General features: G+C 41.5%; 2 protein-coding genes across 2 annotated transcripts in view; both read right to left on the reverse strand.

The window, feature by feature from the left end:
* Positions 1–23004, reverse strand: part of CAMK1D (calcium/calmodulin dependent protein kinase ID) — a 643088-nt gene that overhangs the window by 302511 nt on the left and 317573 nt on the right. The window lies entirely within an intron of this gene.
* LOC103192440 (glyceraldehyde-3-phosphate dehydrogenase-like) lies at positions 14973–15974 on the reverse strand. Its single transcript, XM_007935425.1, has one exon. It carries the CDS (start codon positions 15972–15974, stop codon positions 14973–14975), a length of 1002 nt encoding a protein of 333 aa, XP_007933616.1.

Consider the following 23004-nt stretch of genomic DNA (forward strand, 5'->3'; position numbering starts at 1 on the left):
TTATTGCTATAAATTGGCCTCTGATCACTGCTCTAAGATTCATTTTTACTGAACTACTGGTATTTGCTGGTGGCACAATGCCTAAGGCATTTGAAGGAAGATGGGATAATCTACCTCCATACTGATATATCACCTTGGATACCAAATGGGGGTCACTATGCGTTGGAATCAACTTGATGTCAGTGGATTGGGTTTGGTTTTATGCAGGACTTTTATGCACCCATAGATCTAAAATGCAGACAGGCCTCTTCGTACCCTGGGAAAATCCCTTGGAACCTTCTTCTCTTTCAATGATGTATTTATCCCTCTATGCCACCCTGTCGCCAGACTGGAGTACCTTGAGGACACAATCTGGTCCATGTGTTCCCCACACAATGCTGTAGGCTTAGAGGACACTCTATAAATAACTGATGAACGGTTACAACTTCATACTTAATCTATTTCACCTGGTGAGTCTCTGAACAGTTTCATACTAACTCAGCTATTTCATTGATTACATTTATTAAACAACTTTAAAGAACTGTAAGTTGTCTGAGAAAAGTGGAAAGCAGGCACTTCAAGGCAGCAAGTGAAGTCGGCAGGGTTGGAATTCCCGGGAGATCAGAGTTCTCAGTGATGCTATCCACCATGACCAGATTCCAGGCCATACCTAAGCATTCATGCAACCAGTAGTCCCAGGCTCTCAGTATACAAGCCACAGAGATGTCTCCCCAACCCCCAGCCCCTCAACCCCTCTCCTCCATCACTCACCCTCAAATCATCCCATCTTATGTCCTCCCTCACTTGTATCATCTTCAAAATGATCTTACTGCCTACTTCTCCCATTCCTTCCCCCTCCAATGTAAATTTCACCAAAATAGAAAGAAACTTCGTCAGTCTTGATCCCTACTGTATTCTCTTAGTACAGTATATGGCACATGTCAAATTAATGAATGAACAATGGAACAAATGAAGGGTTGAACAAAACAAATCCTAACCTCCTGCTTTTGCTGGCTACCACCATGACCATGAAATGTCTGGCTTGTGTTATGGTGAGAGTCCCTACTCAAGGACCTCTGAGGGCTGACTCTGGGAGGCAGGAAACAGTGAATGATCTGATAGGAAGAACAGCTGGACAAAGACTCTAGTTGCAAGGATGTGAGACCCCAGCATTACAAGAAGTCAAGAACCATGATGACATGCAGGCTTTAAGGTAGATCAGGCCACTCATAGGGCTGGACCCAGTGTCTCCTGAACAGAATCTGATAGAAGAAAAGGGATGTGCAGGAGCAGCTGGATCAGAAGCAAAAGCACCTTGACCTTAACATCACTGAGCTATGTGATGAGCAGAGCAACCTCCCATCCCAGGCTCTGTCCCCACTGAACCACTGCCTAAGCATAATTGGTAGGACAGTGGATGTCACTCGGGGATGTCATATGGCTGCAAACAGCAGTTGGAGGTATTTCCTGACAGATCAGACTTTTTTTTTTAAATCTCCCAAATGAATCATCACACATTCTATGCAGTCCAGTTTGGGAAAGAAAAAGGTACAGGTGAGAAAAGAGATGCTGACACTCAAAGACCTGTAAAAGAAGTTGCTCCAGCAATGTGGAAAATAATTTTTTCAACCATGGTGGGGTTGGAAGTCATTCTTCAAGAAACAAACAAAAAGTTCCTCTGAGTGGATACCAGTGTGGTCTGAGACCCTCACCATGTACCTTGATCTCTCCTACATGGAGGACTAGAAGGGCAGCACTATTTGAGAAACACAAAGCAGCCTAGAAGGAATTCCCTTTTCAAGGGAAGACTGCACCAAACTGAGAAATACTCCTTCCCTGGAGACTTCAAACTGACCTGGACTATGGCCTCAGAGAGTGACAGTGACAGCAAAAAGTCAGCATGTCTCTGGTTTAAGGCTATACCTAACCTTTTTAAAAGAGTAACTCCTTAATTTTCACACAGCCCTTGGGGTCAAGTTTCTACAACCACACAGAGGCATCGGTTAAGGGGAAGGCAATCCCCAGGTAAGGACAACTTCTACTTGCTGCTTAATTCTTATGTAAATTTGCTCTCATTTTGAAACGACTGAACCAACCCCTACTCAGGACAAATTCTTCATCACAGTCACCTTCACTTGCTGCACATGTACTTTTCAATCATTGAAAAGGCTTCAAACAGTTTCCTGAAGTAACATAAGGCCAAATAAGAACCGTGTACACCTTTTCTGACTTACCTACAAATTCTTGAAGAAGTGGTTAGGAATGGATCTTATTCGTACCCTGGGGTCTGCCTATATCTACAAAACTATTGCTGTGCTTTAATTTGACCTTCTCTAGTTCAGTCTCCCATGGAGTTGGAGAGTAACCAGACAGAAACTTCAGTTATTTGAGGATCATTGATATTTCACCTCTCACTGCTGCTTCTGGGGTGAGGGGATACCCAATTTGATTAACTTTCTCTCATAGGGCCACTAATGTATCCTTTAATCTATTTTCTTGCTGTTCTCTGGCACCTCTCAAATTTCTCCACATTCTTTTAAAGTGTGGTGGCCAAAACTAAATGTGACACTCCAGTGATGGTAAGGCAATACAAAAATGGTATTTTGGTAAGTGGCTTCTTAGCTTATTATGTTCAGCTGTGAATACATTACTGTCTTTTTAACTATCAGAGCAGGACAGGATTGACTCATTGTTGGGGTCTACCTAGGGAGACTCACACATCAGGAAACATTCCACATTTTAGGCCAAGCATCAAGCTGCAAAAAGAAAGAACACCAAGGAGCTTCCAAAAGATATAGATTCTAGCTTTCCAACCTCTTTGGAGTTATATTTTCTTCATCTCTAAAATGAGAATCACTTCAAAAAATTAATAAAAATAACTGACTCATGGTGACCCCATATAGAAAATATATACACCATGCACCATTTCAACAATTTCTACATGTACAATTCCATGACACTGATACACTCTTTACATTGTGCAAATGTTTTAAGTCACCCTTCTCCAAACTGTTCTCCCACCATTGACTTAAACTCACTGGTCCCTGAGCATCTATCTCATCTAACCATTTGAGTTGCTGTTGCCAACTGGACCTCACAAAGATAGTTCTTTAAAAGAACACAATGCCCAAGGCAGACATACTTTACTTATTAAGATAAATTATTTTTTAGTTCCAAGAATTCTTCAGGGCATAGTTTTGGTTTAAGGTTTAAAGTATAAAGATTATTTTAGGGCAATAGTTTCAGAGGTGCAATCAGCCTCAACGGTTCTAGAAAGTCCAGATTTCATGACAATTTCAAATTCTGCTCTGCATTCTTCCCCTTTTTGTTCAGGATCCTTGGGTTATAATCTTTATGGAAGCAGTTCACTAGGCTTTTCTTCCATGAAGTTGCTGAATGGATTTGAACTGCCAACCATTTTAGTAGCCAAGCAGATTAACTATTTGCACCATCCAGAAACCCAACAGGAATACCTATATCTGACTTATTTATTCCAGGTTGCTGTGAAGCTCAAATATATGGGAGAACACTTAAGTCAGATACCATTTCCTACCTAAAACTCTCAATGACTTCCCCTTGCAATTAGAACAAAATCCAGTCTCCTTATGATGACCTGTATGCCCTATCACCTTTTCTGTCCTCTTTTCTCATCATCAGACTTGTTAAGTCTGTTGCAGCCACACTGCTCTTCTTGCTGTCCTCCAACAGGCCAGGTTGTCTCCCTATAAGCCTTTTATGTTCCTATTTCCCATGCCTAGAAGTCTCATTCCCCAGGTCTCTGAAAGGCTGGCTCCTCACACCTTGAATCTCTGCTCAAATGTCTCCTTGAGACTTAACATTCTCTCACCTCCTGTATTAGTTTCCTAGGGCTGTTATAACAAAGTACCACAAACTGAGTGGCTTATCAGAATAGAAATCCTCTCATAGTTCTGGAGACATGAAGTCCAAAATCACAGTGTCATCAGGGCCATGCTTCCTCTAAGGCTATAGGATAGAATCCTTCCATGCCTCTGTCTCCTTGCCTTTGGTAGTCCCTGGTGTCCCTTAGCTTATAGATGCATCACTCCAATCTCTGCTTCCACTGTCCCATGGCTGTGTGCCCCTATGTCTATATCTGTGTCTCTTTTCCTCCTTTCATAAGAACACCACTCATACTGGATTGGATCCAACTCATAGTGACCCCTCCTTGGGTTTCTGAGAGAGTATCACTAGGGAAGTAGATTGCCCAACCTTCCTTCCAAGGAGTGGCTGGTAGGTTTAAATTGCCAGCCTTCTGGTTAGCAGTCAAGGGCCTTAGGCACTACGCCACCAGAGCTCCTCTTACTGGATTGTTGTTGTTGTTGTTCTTATGTGCTGTCAAGTCGGACCCGACTCATAGCGACCCCTCCTTGGGTTTCCAAGGCAATACCACTATGGAAGTAGATTGCCCAACCTTCCTTCCGAGGAGTGGCTGATGGGTTTGAACCACCAGCCTTCGGTTAGCAGTCAAGTGCCTTAGCCACTGTGCTACCAGAGCTCTTACTGGATTAGGACCCTCGTATTCCAGTGAGTAGTAATATAGCTAACCTGATGTTTCCCTGTGACATGTGATGCTCCCTGCTCTTAGGAAAATGGCTCACACACTTATAGAAGCTGGCAAGTCCCAAGTTCTTGGATCAAACATCAAACCAATTCATGCATCATACTTTAGAATTTTTATTCACTCACTCATTCATTCATTCAACAAATATTTACTGAGCCAGGGTTGGGAATAGAGACAGAAACAGTTTCTGCCCTCATGGTGTTGTATTCTACTGCATAAACCTTCAGATAGGTATATGCATATTCTCAAGTATTCTATATATATCACATTGCTTTATTCTCTTCATAGCCCTCAAAAACCAAACTCACTGCCATCCAGTCAGTTCTGACTCACAGCAACCCCCGTTAGGTTTCCAAGGCTGTAAATCTTTATGGAAGCAGACTGCCTCATGTTTCTTCCATGGAGTGGCTAGTGGATTTGAACCACCAACTTTATGGTTAGCAGTCAGATGCCTTATCCACTAGACCACCAGAGCTCCATCTTAGTATTTACTCTATCTGAAATTGTTTTACTGTTCATTCCCTCTTCTGAGTGATGGCTCCTAAACAATGACAGACAATGTCTTAACTTTATCAAGGCCACACTGAACTCTGTTTTGGTCTTCTCAATAGTTGAAATCTTTGTTACAAAGACTCACCATCCTCCTTAAAGTGCCTACTCCCAAATCCTTTATGCAGTTAAATGATAAGTATTTTGTACACTCAAACATCACAGTAAGGACAGTCATGCATAGCTTCAAAGGTTCTGTGCTGATCTCTAGAGACTTAAAGCATGACATGTTTTCAAAATCAACCTTTGGCTGCACCCTGAGAAATATTCCCTCACTTTTTTTGTTGTTTGTCTCTTTATGTTGTAAGATAATGAATTATTAGTTACTGAGAAGGAATACTGAGGATTATAAGGCATGGTTTCATTTCTCAAGGAATTTCAACTTAACCAGTGTGTTAGATTGGGTTCTCTAGAGAAACACAAAAAACCAGCAAAGTATGTATATATATACTTTAGAGAGAGAGAGAGAGGTTTATCTTAGGAAAATGGCTCACAAGCGTATAGAAGCCGACAAGTCCAAGCCGAAAAGTCCGTCTCTGGAGGAGATGGGGCTTGCGGCCGCCTTGGCTTCTGCAAGCACAGGGGAGCCGAGAGATTCAAGCTGGCATGCAGTATAATGGCTGTTGATTCCAACAAAAGATGAATCCAAGATCTCCAGACCGAGCGGTGGGCTGCTCACTAAAGGAAGTCTGTAATTCGCACACCAGGGTTCCAATTCCTTAAGGAATGCGGTTCTTCCAGATTGTCCTTAGATATCATTGCAAACAGGCTACACCCCTAGGGAAACTCCCCTTGGGCAGACTGGCCACTCAGAACACAGTCATCTGATCCCATCATGGGAACAACCACACAGAACTGGGGTCCAGCCAAGTTGACACACAGCTCCAACTATCACAGTCCACCCCTTGTCAACTTGGCAATTGTACACATCTTCTTAACCATATATAATCTCTAAATAAGGACAATTACAGAGTCATATTTGTGCTTAACATGATACATTAACACACATACAACCAAAATGCATTAACCTTATTTACATTTCATAGTTTATAACAGAAGGAAACAAAAATATTTGATGCACATATACAATGAAGAAATATAACAATCACAACCAGGGACCCTGCTTCATTCTCCCCTAGTGTTGCATCTTCCTGGTCCTACCCTCCCTCCTTCACTGACCCTTAGGTGTAGCCTCTGAAGACGCCTCTGCCTCTCACTCTAAAACACCGTATTAAAAAGTGTTATATTCTGTAGCACAGGAAGGAGATATCATAGGGATTCAAAGAAGGCAGATGTAGAGGGATGCACACGTCATCAGGGAAAGTGTTACTGATAAGATGAACAAAGCAAATCTCCTTGGGCAGAATTTAGATTTAAAAAAAGAACAGAAGGATTATGCATATGATCACAGTGCTTGTATGGGTGCATGTGACACAGGGGAAGGGATGCTACTTTGAGGGGAAAGCAGGAGAGAAGGCCGAGAAGCAGAAATGAGCTTGCCAGGGAAGAGAGGATGTTGGGTAGAAGATGAAGTATAAAGTTAGGTAAGAGGTAAGCAGGCAATGAATGGTTTCAAACATCATGGTGAAGAATTTGGGCTTAGTTTTTAGTATCTGTACACTTAGGTTTGAAATGAATTTCAGAGATCATCTAAACTATACCCAAGGGCAATATAAAAGTCCATCTTTAGGAGATGCAATACATTTCTTCTCTAAGGTCTCTCTGACTTCATTCTCTAAGGAACAGACCATCATTATAGCATGATGCCACTCTGTCCACCATCTACCTTCATTCCATTTTATGTCACTGGCCACTTCCATCATAACTGTCCACCTTAGCTGTTCATTTACTTCGCTGGAGAGATATCAACACACACCATCAAAGACAATCACAGATGTGGAACCAAGTGAATGGTCTCCAAGGATGGTCACTTTCCTTCAGTACCTGGAGCACCTCACTTGTGATGATGCTACCAATGAACACTGGCTTGATCACAGAGAAGTGAAACATTACAATAAAATCAGTAACTCTGGTATTTAAATAACAACAGCTCAGATATTTAAGAGTTACTGTTTGGCACTTTTCTCCGAAAGAATGTGGAGGTTGAAACAAAACCAGAGGTAGAGAATAGGTCCTTGTCTGTAATGACTATAATCAGGATCTTCCCACACAATCAGCTCTTCACTTAACAACTAGCACATAAGGCCTCTAACTTTGCTTCATGTGATATTCTGACAACCTCAATGTGGAAACAACACACAAGAGTTCTGGAAGAAAGGACTAACTTTTAGCTCTGTTTCTTTACTGGTTTTACGTTTACATGTAAATGTGTTTACTGTCACCTTGTGCTTTCAATACTTTGGAACAAGATGATTTCGCGACATCAAGTGGAGTATAAAGTTCATTATATACAGTTATACTAGCAATCACTATTAAAAAAAATTCCTGGTACATTAAAAAGAAGGGTGATACCTGTTTTTCAAAAACTTACAAACAAAAACTCAGTATCCAGTAGAAACAGAAAGGATAAGACTACAAAACCAGCTGCCAGAATTGGCTAGCAGAACATTAAGAGGCAATAGAGTGTGAGGGTGAAGACTTTGGACTATGGAACAAAGACCTGGGTTTGAATCCTAGCTCTGTCACCAGCTGGAAGTCTTTGGGCAAATTACTTGATGCTTTCATCAAGTATAAAATGGGGGAACTTGCAGGATCTGTCTCATAGGGATTAGATAAATGAATATGAAACCAAAAAGCCAAACTCACTGCCATCGAGTAGGATCAAACTCATAGCAACCACCGCTTGGTTTCCAAGGTGGTATCACTACGGAAATAGATTGCCCAATCTTCCTTCCAAGGAGTGGCTGGTGGGTTTGAACCACCAGCCTTCTAGTTAGCAGTCAAATGCCTTAGGCACTACACCACCAGGGCTCCCTGTATAATAATAGTATATAATATTACACATATAATAATAACATAAAGTGCCTAGCAGGGTTTCTAGCATAGTGCCTAAGGGGCACTTGACTGCTAACCAGAAGGCTGGCAGTTCAAACCTACCAGCCACTCCTCAGAAAGAAGACTGGGAAAACTACGTCCATAGAGAAACTGCCTTGGAAACCCAAGGAGGGGTCGCTATGAGTTGCAATTGACTCAAAAGCAGTGAGTTTGGTTTTTTGGTTTAGCAGGGTTTCTGGCACAGACTGAAGAGTCAATACACTGCAGTCATTGTTATTATTATTATTATGAAAGTTAAATGTTTCCAAGAATTTTAGAAGTCACATGAGTAAGGGGAACCTAGTTATCTATATTTTTATGTACTCATTCGTTCATTTGGTAAGCATTGTGGTTGATGCCAGTGACACAGTGGTGAAAAAAAAGATGCAATCCTTGCCCTCATGGGAGATAGGTATGACTCAGCTAATCACACCCAGGAACCGTATACTCTAACTGAGAAGATGCTAGGAAAGCAAGCTGTAGGGAGAATATCTAACAGGCAAGGACCAAGCATACGTGTTTATAGTTCTGAAAGCACATTATCTCACTCTATCCCTGGCACCTGATGTGGAACACAAAAGATGTTATTGTCCATGCTCTGCAGAAGGGACATCTGATGCTGGAGAAGCTGAGCTGTCCCTAGTCACAAGGCTAGAAAGCTCTGGGCTAGGCTTAGAACCTAGTTCTTGCCACTGGGATGGTACCCTTTCCTCCCCACCCCTTGCAGGCTAATGAGGTGGCCCTGCCTCACTCCAGCTTCCTCCTTGTGATTCCAACTCTGGAGACTTATTCTCTCTGGGAGCAGTCACCACGCATGCCTGTCTGTGAAGGCCTGAAACCATGGCAACAGCTTCCTTCGAAGGCAGTGCCTTCCCCTGTCTACAGAGAAATGGACATCTTATGAGTGAGTAAAATCAGAACAGTGAATAAATGGAAATGAGAGATGGGTCACAATGCTTAATGAGACCCATCTTGGCACTGTTCTCTGTAGTTCAAAGAGGAAACACTATAGGTCTCTGAGGGCAATAAGAACAGAAGATTTTGTTCCTGAAAGGGGCAAGGGAAGATCAGTCAGGTGAGCAACCTCTAAAGTCCCTCTCTTCAGTGGGGAATGAGAAGTTTCACTATTGGAGATCTTGTGGGGCTCACAAGGAGGGTCACAGATTTTCACTGAGGAAATAATTACCTTTGTCACAAGAAGGAGCTCTGAGATTTGCCGCTACAAAACTTCAATCAAAGTTATTGTTGCCACATGGAAAAATTAGAAACAAAATGTTCCTTTGCCAACCTGAAGAGTCTTGGTTGTATTTCTATTTTCCACCTTAGTTTAAACATAATACAGCACTGAATGAAATAAAGTCAGACACAAAGGGACATATACTGTATGATATATGAGCCCACTTAGATGAAAGAAGTATCTAGAATAGACAAATACTTAGAAACAAAAGTGTATCCGTAGTTATCAGGAGCTGGGGGTGAAGGAGAGAAGGGAATGGAAGTTATCATTTAAGGCATATTGAGTTTATGTTTGGGATGATGAAAAATCTTTGGAAATGAATTGTGGTGATGGTTGTACCACATGATGAATGTAATGAATATCATTTAATTTTACACCATTTTAAAATAGTTAAAATAGCAATTTTTTATTACATATATTTTACCACAATAAAATTATAAATTATTTAAATATTCCAGCATTATTTATTAAAATTTACTACTAAAAAAGTAATCATTTAATAGCAAAGGCACTGCTTAAAATAATGCAACATACTCAACCTTTTGGGATCCCAATTTTCACACGTGTAGAGTGAAAGGAATTCCAGTGCTGGTGAGAATGTAAGTTGCAATAACTTTTTGAAAAACTAACTGACAGTATCTATAAAACAGAAAACATATCCACCTTAAACTAGATGATCTCTAAGGTTCCTTCAGGTCTAGCCTTGTATGAATGCATGACTTCTAGTTAATTTCTACTACAACTCAAAACATCTATGATTTATTGTAATGTGACATAGAAATATCCAAATTTAATCTTTTAAAATCTTTTAAAACCTCAAGTGAAGACAGCCATGGGTTCTGCTGCAATTTTACTGCCTGAGTATAAGCATTAAAAAAGCAAGCCCTTTGCAATTTTTCACAAGGGTGGCTAGAACCACAGAGTTGAGGCAAGCCACACACCACTACCCAGTTCTGTGCAAGACATGGGCAAAGGAGAGGGAAGATTCTAGCAGCCCAGGAAACTGGGCACCTACCATGTAGAGGGGTATAATACTGAGGACTCTACCTGGCATATTAATTCTCACAACAACTATAAAAGGAGATATGATGAAGAAACTGGCACTCAAAAGGGTTCAAAATAAATGGGAAGAAGAATCTCTGCCATTTTCTCCTCTAAAGTAAAATCCACTAATATTTTAATTGGCTACACATGGATCAGGAAGAGATTTATCTATTATTTTCATTATATAGACTCCCCAGTATAGAAGAAAAGGAGGGAGAAAGGGAGGAAGGGAGAAAGGAAGGGACGGGGGTATGCTTTGGATAATCCCACTTTGGGTTCCTCACCTCTAAAGCAAGGCACTTACAGCCTCATGCCCAGGCTCAGCGCTAGTTCCCTGTAAAAATCTTCACTCCCATTTTCTCCTCTCTAACACTCAAAACAAAACCCCTTGCCATCGAGTTGATTCTGACTCATAGTGAAACTGTAGGACACAGTAGAACTGCCCCATTGGGTTTCCAAAGCTACAAATCTTTACAGAAGCAGACTGCTTCATTTTTCTCCCAAGGAGCAGCTGATGCATTCAAACCACTATTTTACAGCTAGCAGCTGAACACTTAATCAATGCATCACCAGGGCACCTTCCTCCCTTCTACTCAGGTTATTTCAGGAAGAAAAATGCCATTCTTCCTCTTCCTTAGTTTTTAAAACCTGCTAAGTTTTCCAACCAACTTGAGTTTGAGTTTATTCACAAATGCTTCCCTAACCATGGAAGTGCACACTTTTCTCTCCCTTCAGAAGTCCTAGAGGAGAGTGAAGGAGCCCTGGTGTCACAGTTAAGCTTTTGGCTACTAACTAAAAGGTTGGTGGTTCAAACCCACCTGCCAGTTCCATAGGAGAAAGACTTCACAACCTGCTTCCATAAAGATTATTTTTTAAAAAACACCCTCACTCCTGTTGAGTTGATTCAACTCATAGTGACCCCTCCTTGAGTTTCCAAGGTGCTATCTCTACAGAAGTAGATTGCCCAATTTTCCTTCCAAGGAACGGCTAGAAGGTTTGAACTGCCAGCCCTCTGGTTGGCAGTCAAATGCCTTAAGAACTAAGCCACCAGAGATTGTAGCCAAGAAAGTCCTATGAAGACAGTTCTACTGTCACATGGTGTCATTATGAGTCAAAATTGACAACAGCATAGGAGAGTGGTGAGTACAAGCTCCCAGCTGCCAAACTATGGCAGTTCAAAATCGAGCCCTCTACTTTTGCTGCTGTGAAGGAGTAGACATATTTTTCTCTATTCCTTTTGTCAAGTACAACCAAAAAACAAATTATATACAAAACAAACATAAGAAGATGCTGAAATATGTGGAGAAGAATGCACACTTGCTAGGGACCGTGGGACCCAAGGAACAACACAATTATGAGTTCCCTGGGTTTTCTTTATGTACCTGGGATGTGGTGGTTGAAGTGCTTGGCTGCTAACTAAAGGGTCAGCAGTTCGAACCCACCAGCTGCTCCACAGGAAAAAGATGTGGCAGTCTGCTTTTGTAAAGATTACAGCCTTAGAAACCCAGTTCTACTCTGTCCTACAGGGTCACTATGAGTTGGAATGGACTCAAGAGCACATAGTAACAACAACAAAAACAACAACATCTCAGACTTGGAGATGAAGAAGAAAATGGACACACATAAAACAAGCCCCAATAAAAGCCTATTCTCTCTAGTCAAGGGACCAGGAAAGGGACAGGCCAGCAAGACAAAGCTTTTAGACAATAACTGCTCTAATCCAGTCAAACATCACCAAAAAACAGAAAGCAAAAAAGCTGTGGTCCATGACTACCCACACCATCAAAGACTGAGTAGGGAGCCTGGAATTTCACCCTTGCAAGGTTGTAATAAGGTGCCCCAACATCTCCAGCAGGGTAGTGGCAGGTAACAAGGTCTGGCCTGCCCTTTTCCTGGGTGTCAGTGAAGACCACGTGGGGAGGCTAGAATTCTCTTCCCATCTGACCATAAGGAGAAGCCACAACTCAGAGCTGTCAACAGAGCACTGTTGGGGAACCTGGACTTCTACCTCCATCTGGCACTAACAGAACAATGGAACTTCTAATAGAACAATTTCAGAGAAAACTAGCTAAAACAGATTGAAATAAGATCCAGGATCTCTTAAGGTAACACAAAAATATCTAAATTTCATTTGAAAATAATTTGCCATACCAAGAACCAGGAAGATCTCATATTGAAAGAAAAAAGACAATCAAGAGATACCAATATGAATAGGATGTTGTTGTTGTTGTTATTTGCCATTGAGTCAGACCCAACTCATAGGGACCCCTTCTTGGGTTTCCAAGGCAGTATCACTATGGAAGTAGATTGCCCAAATACGATAAAGATGTTGAAATTATCTAACAAAGATTTTAAGGCATTCATGTTAACATGCTTCTGTGAGCAATGACAAACATGCCTGAAACAAATGAAAAACTAGAACATCTCAGGAAAGAAACAGAAGATATAAAGGAAAGTCCAAGTGAAATTTAAGAAACGAAAAACGCAACAACAGTAATAACAAAGATTGGCTAAACAAAAAGGAAATGATAAAAGAAGGAATTTGAATAAAAAAACAAATGTAAATTACATATTTACATTTAAATACATGTAAATTAAATTGGCTATAAATTTTAAAACAAATGTGTGTGCACACACATGCATGCACACACATACACAAAAGCAGACAAATACGCAACCAAATTACACATTTTAGAAGGATACTGTGGTAGTTAAGGTTATGTGTCAATTTGGCTGGGCCTGGTTTTAAGTGGCTGGGCAGCTGGATGTAGTACTCCCCATGATAAGACTGGTAATCAGCTCCACAGTGGAATCTAGAGGAGCAGCCGTAGGGATGTGGTCTGCTTCCAGTAAATAAGAAGCCTTGAGGAAGGTCTCCAGCTGCTGGCATGTTTGAATTCTGCATGTAGCCGTGTTGTCGTTCAGCAGCCTGCCATGTTGTCTGCCAATCTTGGGAATGTTAATGGACTTGAATCAGTGGCCTGACACGTGGTTTGATAATTTGGGGACTGTGCCAGTTTGTCAACCTTGGGTTTGTCAGCCTCAACAGTTAGCAGCTGCCTGAGTGAAGAGGCCCCAGCTCCAATGGGCCAGATGCAAGAGGCAGAGCTGAAGCCCAAGGTCAAGGAGCTTTCATCCAGCCCCTAGAGTTGGCACTTTGAACTTCAAAGTGACTTCCAGCCTCCTAAACAGTAAGAGAATAAACTCCTGTTTGTTAAAGCCACCCATTTGTGCTATTTTCTGTTAGAGTGGCACTAGGTAACCAATGCAGTACCTATGTGTTCAAAGACATTAAATCCATTATGGTGGATGTCTATGGAGAGGGGGAATCAGGGATCATAGATGATGGGGATAAGAAACAAGAGAAGGGCCCTGAATAGAGTATGCCCCTGATTGTAAGCTATGGACTCAGGAATCTAATTAAGTTGCTTATCGATACCTGGGTCCAAAGCAAAAGAAGTTAACAAAAAATAATGAATAATTATATAAATTAAGACAGTATTCTACCCTAGACTTTGTTGCAGAGGTAGAAGTTGAAGAGAAAACTAACATTTCTCTCCAAATTATCATTTCAAAACAAATACAGATAACCTGATCTCACCCAATTATTGATGTTATATAACAAAATTAATGGCTTGAAAAACACATATTACTTCGTGTATCATTTCAAAAAAAGGCATTATCAAGATCTCAAGGATTTTGCCAGTGAAAATAGCACTTCTGTGACACTAGTATTTTTTTTTCCTCATTTTTTTCTTTTGTTCAATATGTTTACCACTGATGAATCAGAGACATGCAATCTAGAGAAATGAAAATAACCCACTAGATATCTTGGGAACTCAAAGAGCTGGAGTAAGGTATGCTTGCCACTCAAGATCCCTGACATTTGCTCCCCAGGGTTAGAAAACAGATATAGGTGGGACAGAAAATTATTCCTTTGCTCAAAGTAAATAAACAGCTCTTCTGGAAGCAGAAAATATAAATCACCAAGCTATAGGGAGCGCTGGTAGCATAGTGCCTAAGGCACTTGACTGCTAACCAGAAGGCTGGCGGTTCAAACCCACCAGCCACTCCTCGGAAGGAAGGTTGGGCAATCCTACTTCCGTAGTGATACTGCCTCGGAAACCCAAGGAGGGGTCACTATGAGTCAGGGCCGACTCGACAGCAAATAACAACAACAACAACATAGGGTTCCTCGTTTTCTGGCCATCGTAGCATCTGTACCTGTCCATCATTCTAGTGGCTCATCCTCTCACCCCAACCAAAGGCTGGTGCTAATTAATATATTCAGAAAAAAAGAAATGAATTGTAATACTTAACATAAATGATGCTAACGTTAACAGTTGGTATTTCTTTCTTTCTTTCTTTCTTTTTTTTTAGGTACAGTTACAGTCTTCTTTATTGATGGTACACGACAAGGTTGGGCTCTCTAAGCCCCTCCCCTTCTTTAGGGGGTCTGGATGGAAACTATAGAGGATGGGAGATTCTCAGTGTGTTGGGGATGGAGTTGGGGCAAGGACTTCCCAGCAGCCAAGGGTTTCTCTCTTCCTCTAGTGCTAGTGCTGGGGCTGGTGGTCCAGGAGGCTCTTATTCCTTGGAGGCCATGTGGACCATAAGGTCCACCACCCTGTTGCTGTAGCCAAATTCATTATCATACCAGAAAATGAGTTTAACAAAGTGGTCGTTCAGGGCAATGCCAGCCCCAGCATCAAAGGTGGAAGAGTGGGTGTCACTGTTAAAGTCACAGGAGACAACCTGGTCTTCAGTGTAGCCCAGGATGCCCTTTAGGGGACCCTCCGATGCCTGTTTCACCATCTTCTTGATGTCATCATATTTGGCGGCTTTCTCCAAATGGCAGGTCAGGTCCACAAAGGACACATTGGGGGTGGGGAAACGGAAGGCCATGCCAGTGAGCTTCTCATTCAACTCAGGGATGACCTTGCCCACAGCCTTGGCAGCACCAGTAGATGCAGGGATGATGTTCTGGGCAGCCCCAAGGCCATCACGCCACAGTTTCCCAGAGGGGCCATCCACAGTCTTCTGGGTGGCAGTGATGTCATGGACCATGGTCATGAGTCCTTCCACAATGCCAAAGTTGTCATGGATGACCTTGGCCAGGGGGGACAGGCAGTTGGTGGTGCAGGAGGCATTGCTGACAATCTTGAGGGAGTTGTCATACTTCTCATAGTTCATACCCATCGCAAACATGGGGGCATCGGCAGAAGGGGCAGAGATGATTACCCTTTTGGCACCACCCTTCAAGTGAGCCCCAGCCTTCTCCATGGTTGTGAAAACGCCAATAGACTCTACAACATATTCAGCACCAGCATCATCCCATTTGATGTTCATGGGATCTCGCTCCTGGAAGATGGTGATGTGCTTCCTATTGATGACAAGCTTCCTATTCTTAGGCTTGATGGTACCATGGAACTTGCCATGGGTAGAATCATACTGGAACATGTAGACCATGTAGTTGAGATCAATGAAGGGGTCATTGATGGCAACAACATCTACTTTGCCAGAGTTAAAAGCAGCCCTGGTGACCAGGCGCCCAATACGGTCAAATCCATTTACTCCGACCTTCACCATCATGTCTCACTGAAGCGGCTGGGACTGCACAAGAGGGTGTGGCTGTCTGTCGAACGGGGAGGAGCAGAGAGCCAACAGCTGGTATTTCAGGAGAGTGGAATTATGAGTGTTTCCCCTCTTTTGCCTGTATGTATTTTTTCTGTGAACACACACTGCTTTAGTCACTGTGAAAACATTTAAAAACAAAATGTTGTTGTTGGGTCAATTCCGACTTCTAGCGACTCAAGACAGAATAGAACTGCCCCAACAGGGTTTCTGAGGCGGAAAATCTTTACAGAAACAGACTGCCACACCTTTCTCCCATGGAGTAGCTGGTGAGTTCAAACCACTGACATATCAGTTAGCAGCCAAGTACTTTGCCACTGCATCAACAGGATGTTGTGAACAAAATAACAATACCAGTTCATTAGTTACAGGGTTTAGAAGGTAACATTCCATTTGGTGCACTAGTAATTTTACTGTAAATTACTAGTTTCAACTAATAACTTTATTTCAAATTCTACTGGCTCCCTGTGTCCTTGAGAAAAACAATCTGCCATTCACCTTGCTTATGAGATACTCATGGTGGAGTTGATTATAACAGGTCTTAAGCTCCTATGATTGGACAAGAACAAATATTGAGAAGGCAATCCCATGACTAAATTTCCTGCCACCTCTCACCCTACCCCCTACAGACATACACATTCCATTTACTTAGCAATATTGTGTCGTATAATTTAGTGGTTAGAGATAAGGACTCTGGAGTCAAACTGTCTGAGTTCCATCCTGGCTCCTCCACTCCCTAGCCACAGAACCTCAGTCAAGCTATTTAACTTCTGGGTCCTTTGGATTTTTCTACGAAGGGAGGATAAAAATGGTAGCTCCTTGAGAGGTTCATTTAAGGATTGAATGAGTTAATTCACATAAAGTGCTTAGAACTGTATTTGGTACATTATAAGCATTCAATAAATGTTAGCTAGAGTAATTATTTAAATAAAGTTTCATTATTCAATCAATTTTGAAGCAATATATAACTCACTGCCATCCAGTTGATTCTGACTCATAGAGCCCCTGTTGGGTTTTCAAGGCTGTAAATCTTTATGGAAGTAGATCACTTCATCTTTCTTCCAAGGAGCAGCTGGTAGGTTTGAACCACATGCTTTTTTGGTTAGCAGCGAAATGCCTTAACCACTATACTACCAGAGCTCCTTGAAATGTTATATAGTAATATAATGTTTAACACAAAAATGATTTACATTTCTTTATGTTTCTTTACAAACTTTAACTGTATCTTAAATACACATACTTACACACATACATACACACACACTCAGCATCCTTTCATTTCCAAAGACAGGCAAAGAAACTGAAACATTTCCTTCTAGAAACTACACCTGATGGAATTACTCAAATATTTTTCCATATTTAGATTGAACTGAAATATAAAAACCAGAGAACCACAATCAAGAGTTCCTTCTGCTTAAAATTCCAATGGCTCTCAATCACCTGAGAGATTTGGATCTTAATTCCTGAGGGTGGCTCAGGAGGTCCTCCAAAGCTTTCCCTCTCCCTTTCTCTGTTTCTTCCCTCACAATCACCAGTCACACAAACTCCTCACTTTATGCAAAGATCCTTTAAGGCTCTCAGGCCCTATACAGAATTCTTCTTCTACAGAATACCCTCTTAGCCTTCCATTTCAGAAGCTGCTTCCAACTCTTTAAACTTATCTCAAAAACTGCAGCCTCTAAAGTTTTCCTTGGGAATCACTAGGTTTGGGGCATCCACTATTTTGATGATTTGCTGTAATTATTTGAGCCCATATCCTTCTTTATAAGGGTCATGAGGTTGAAGACTTTTGGCTAATTCTACTTGGTTGGTACTTTTTAACATAATAACTATCTGGCACTCAAAGAATCAGACAACATGAGACACATCTCTATCATAGCAGTTGGCTTCAAGTCAACTCCAATTCACAGCAACCCCGTGTGTGTCAGAGTAGAAATGTGCTCTTTAGGGTTTTCAATGGCTGATTTTTCTGAAGTAGATTGTCAGCCCTTTCTTCAAAGGCACTTCTGGATGGGCTTGAACCTCCAACCTTTCAGTTGGCAGCTGAGCACAGTAATTGTTTGTTGTTGTTGTTATGTGCCGTTGAGTCAGACCCCACTCATAGTGACCCCTCCTTGGGTTTCTGAGGCAGTATCACTATGGAAGTAGATTGCCCAACCTTCCTTCCAAGGAGTTCAAACCCACCAGCCTTCTGGTTAGCAGTCAAGTGCCTTAGGCACTATGTTACCAGAGTTCCCGGTAATTGTTTACACAACCCTATAACAGTTACCAGCCCTTGGGAACCTCCATGTCCATTTCTTCATGGTGAATGAGCTAAGCAGGATGCGGGGAAGCACCCAAATGAGTCACTGGTCACCTAAGGTAGAAGGCGCTTTTGTCAAAGTGCTCTCTGTATGAACTCAGTTCATAAGTCACAAGGAGGCTAGGCTATAAAATCAGCAAGGAAAGCAAAAAAAAAAAAATTATATATAAGGCAGTAAAAATTTCCCTTGACAATTCTTTAAATTGCCAATAAAATATGGTAATATGTTTTAGGGAGCTCTGGTAGCATAGTGTCTAAGGCACTTAACTGCTAATCAGAATGTTGGTGGTTCAAACCCACCAGTCACTCCTTGGAGGGAAGGCTGGGCAATCTATTTCCATAGTGATATTGCCTCAGAAACCCAAGGAGGGGTCACTATGAGTCGGGTCCAACTGGACGGCACATAACAACAATAACCATATGTTTTATGTATTCAACTCAGTACAGTTAATACTTATATATATCTTACTTTATATAAAACTCTGTATATTACATAGTGGAGAACATACATTACATGCAAACTATAACTTTACCACATATTTAATTATATAAAAAGAAAAATGGATATGGTTGGATTTGCAAGTTAAACATGTATAATGGAAATCCACAATTTAATATTTTGGTCAATGATCAGAACACAACTTGCAGATAACACAAGGCTAGGTGAAAACAACAACATTTATTGAACATTTACTTGTTGTTGTTGTTGTTATGTGCCGTCGAGTCAGACCCGACTCATAGCGACCCCTCCTTGGGTTTCCCAGGCAGTATCACTATGGAAGTAGATTGCCCAACCTTCCTTCCGAGGAGTGGCTGGTGGGTTTGAACATTTACTACATGACATTAATTCTCAAAACTCAAAGAGGTTAAGTACTATTATTATCCACACTATATAGATGAGGAAACTGAGACATAGATAGTACAAGTAAATTGCTCCAGGTGACATGGCTACTGAGCAAAGAAACTGATAGGCAAATCAAGGTGGTCTGGTTCCAGAGACCTGCTCTTAACCATACCCTATGATTGCCTCCTTTAGGATAAAAGAAAATCATAATTAAGGAGAAAAGTAGAGTATGGGGTAGCTGTAAATGAATAGATATTTGTGGAGGGAAAATCTTACAGATTTTAGTCTAAAGCAAACTCAGCTAGGGCAAGAATGTGAGGTAGCCATCAAAAAAAGTGAATGAGTCTTGGGTCATTTTAACACTTTGTCCAGAACTAGCCAGGGAAAGGTCCCATTGTATGTTTGTTGGAAAGGTCAGTCCACACATATAGCAATGGAAGTTAGCTCTAGTTACGTTGTTATTGTCATGTGCTGGAATGTCAATTACAACCCTAGAGGATAGAGGAGAATTGCCCCATACTGTTTTCAAGGCTGTAAACTTTATGGAAGCAGACTACCATATCTTTCTGCTGTGGAGCAACTGGTAGGTTCAAACAGACCTTTGAGTTAGTAGCTGAGCAATTAACCACTGTACCACGAGGGCTTCTTCTAATAGCATTGCTGTTGTTGTTGTTGTTATTTGCTGTCCAGTCGGACCGACTCATAGCGACCCTTCCTTGGGTTTCCGAGGCAGTATCACTACGGAAGTAGATTGCCCCATCTTCCTTCCGAGGAGTGGCTGGTGGGTCTGAACCGCCAGCCTTCTGGTTAGCAGTCAAGTGCCTTAGGCACTATGCTACCAGAGCTCCTAGTAACATTACAAAACTAAAAATGTTAAAAGGAGACAAGCAAGGGTTTGGAATAATACCTGATGGAGGAGTGGGCTTGGGAGAGGGGGATGAGGCTAAGGGAGAATGTGAGAAGGCGGTGCACTTGCAAACCCAGGGAGACAGCTGAACACAGTGTTCCAGCACAGGCTCTGGAATCAGACTCCCACACTCAACAGCTCAGTTACATACTCCTCTGTCCCTCTTGGTTTCCTTCTTTGTAAAATAGGGATAATACTGATTACTTTGTAAAATTCTTGCCAAGAAGAAATGAGGTGATAAAGTCCTAAGCACCTTACCTGACCCATAGTAATCACTCCATAAAATTTTGCATCATCACGATTATATAGCACCAAAGGGAGAAGTTTACAAAACAAGAGATTCAAACGTGAGAATTAATGTCCTCATTGTTAGATGTCCCAAAACAGAATGTGCTGCCTTGCTATAAGGCAGTGAGCTCTCCAATGCTGGTAGCCTTGTCTAGCATTTGATAGATAACATCCATGCATTGGGAGGGTGTGAGCTCAGAGGTGGAGGACCCACTGTTTTGACATTCTGATTAGCCAGTGAAGGAGCTCTGGTGAAGTAATAGTTAAAACATTTGGCTGCTAACCAAAAGGTTGGCTGTTCAAACCTACCAGACCCTCCTTGGGAGAAAGATGAGGCAGTCTGCTTCTATAAAGATTTATAGCCTTGGAAATCCTATCCCATAGTTCTCTGTCCCACAGGGTTGCTATGGGTGAGAATCAGCTCAATGACAGTAGGCTTTGGTGAGTTATGAGCCAGTGGCTCCATGGTATAGCAAGTAGAGATACATAGGAAAACCAACAGGAGAAACAGCACTGGAATAAAATGAGTAAAATATATACCTTCAGCTTCAGATAGTGTGGGCAAGATGACAGTGAAAAATAACCTCATAAACTTAAAAACTGTGCAAAGGGGAACAGCAAGACTGCTTTTTTTTCCCCCCAAGCAAATTCCTGCTGTAAATAAAAAATCTAATGGTGACCCAGATACATGGGCATTTGATTCCCTCCAGAGGGCGATTCGATTACAGCCCCACACCACAGAACCACAAGTGGCAGCATCACTAAGCAGAAACCACTGGGGTAGATGTTTCCTTTATCCTACAGTGAGAGAAGGGGACATGGGTACATGTTTATGCCCCTAACCTTATTGTCCACACGTGAGACAGCATCTCCTGCCTCACCACTCACCAAGAGGAGTGCCTGTGTTGTCAGGGCACTTAAAGGGTTGTCAGAACCCTGGCCAAACCCAAGAGAAACTACCAGAAACCAAATAGAAAGCAAGGCCTAAAGGGCAAAAAAGTCAATGAGGTGGAAATGATTGTCCAATAAACATATTTTCTGAAGGCTTATTTTTACTCTATTGATTTTTTTGATTCCCATTAAATCTTACCATGTTTTTAATGGCCTTTCATGTTACTTACTTTTCTTTCTTTTTTTTTTTTATCAGAAAAAATAATCAAGACATAGCCACCAATTTGAAAGAATAAGATTTAACAAAGCTGTTGTTGTTGTTGTTATGTGCCATCGAGTCAGACCCGACTCATAGCTACCCCTCCTTGGGTTTCCGAGGCAGTATCACTACGGAAGTAGATTGCCCCATCTTCCTTCTGAGGAGTGGCTGGTGGGTTTGAACCTCCAGCCTTCTGGTTAGCAGTCAAGTGCCTTAGCCACTATGCTATGAAAGCTAAGTGGCTAATATTGACTAGAAAACGTTCCTTCTGACCTCAACAACTATGCTGGTGAAAGTGCTGAAATTGATCCCAAAGTTTCAAATAAGAAAACATTTGTAGTTTAAAAAGCTGTTTCATAGGTAGACAGGCTAAATGATCAGGTTATGTCTAAAAAAAGAGAATATACACATGATCATATTTAAGGCTGGCAGATGATATTTCTATATATGCATTTGTATGTGCTATAAGAATGTCCACATAAATAGAACTAACAGGTGGCAAAGTTATAACAACTTCTAGGTCACAGCCAACTTCCCTGAGGAACAAGTTGTTGGGTCCATGGGCTCAGGACCATGGTCATGGGGGCTATCAAGCTAAACTGGTAAATACACTAAACAAAAACACTGTTCCACATCCTACCTTGATGAGTAGTGACTGAGGTCTTAAAAGCTTGCAAGCACCCATCTAGATGCAACAATTGGTCTCTCCTTACCCAGAGCAAGGAAGAATGAAGAAAACCAGAGACACACGGAAACAATTAGTCCAAGGGACTAGTGGACCATGCAAACCTTAGTCTACATGACCTGAGACCAGAGAACTAGATGGTGCACAGTCAAGTACTTGGAAAGGTATCAATGCAGAAGATTCTCTATAGAACAGGAGAAAAATGTGGAACAAAACTCAAAATCACTTAAAAAAAAAAAAAAAAACAAAACACATCAGGCTTACTGGTCTGACAGAGACTGGTGAAACCTCCAAGACTATGGCCCCTAGTCACCCTTTGGACCTGGAAATGAACTCATGGTTGTGGCTTCCAGCCCACTGAGACAGGCATATAAGGTGAATATTTTCAACAGGTAGGTTTACACACACATGCACACACACAAAAAGCTGTTTCAAGTATAGGCTGAAAATGCAGTCAGAATTCTGAATGACCCTTTCTTATGTTTTTTATAGCTTTTCATGGTCCCATGTAATGATGATGGCTGTCATATTACTATTATGTTGTCATAAGCACCAGCTGCCCATTACAGAGGGCCATCTATCATACAAATTAAGAAGGTAGAAATTCTAAATATGAATTTCCAAACTTTTATCAATGGAAAGGCTTTTTTCATTCTTTTCTTTCTGTTTTTGTTTCCTGAAGTCTTGATGTTATTAAAGGAAAGACCCGAAGATGCTGTAAATCGAGTCCTTGAAATAGGTTGCAGTTAATTATCCATAAACCCTAAGAAGTATATGTATATGTTCAGTCTTTGGCTTCATCTAGTTTT

This window comes from Orycteropus afer, unplaced genomic scaffold, assembly GCF_000298275.1.
Source record: "Orycteropus afer afer isolate SDZICR_OR568_19922 unplaced genomic scaffold, OryAfe1.0 scaffold00028, whole genome shotgun sequence".
Classification (NCBI taxonomy): domain Eukaryota; kingdom Metazoa; phylum Chordata; class Mammalia; order Tubulidentata; family Orycteropodidae; genus Orycteropus; species Orycteropus afer.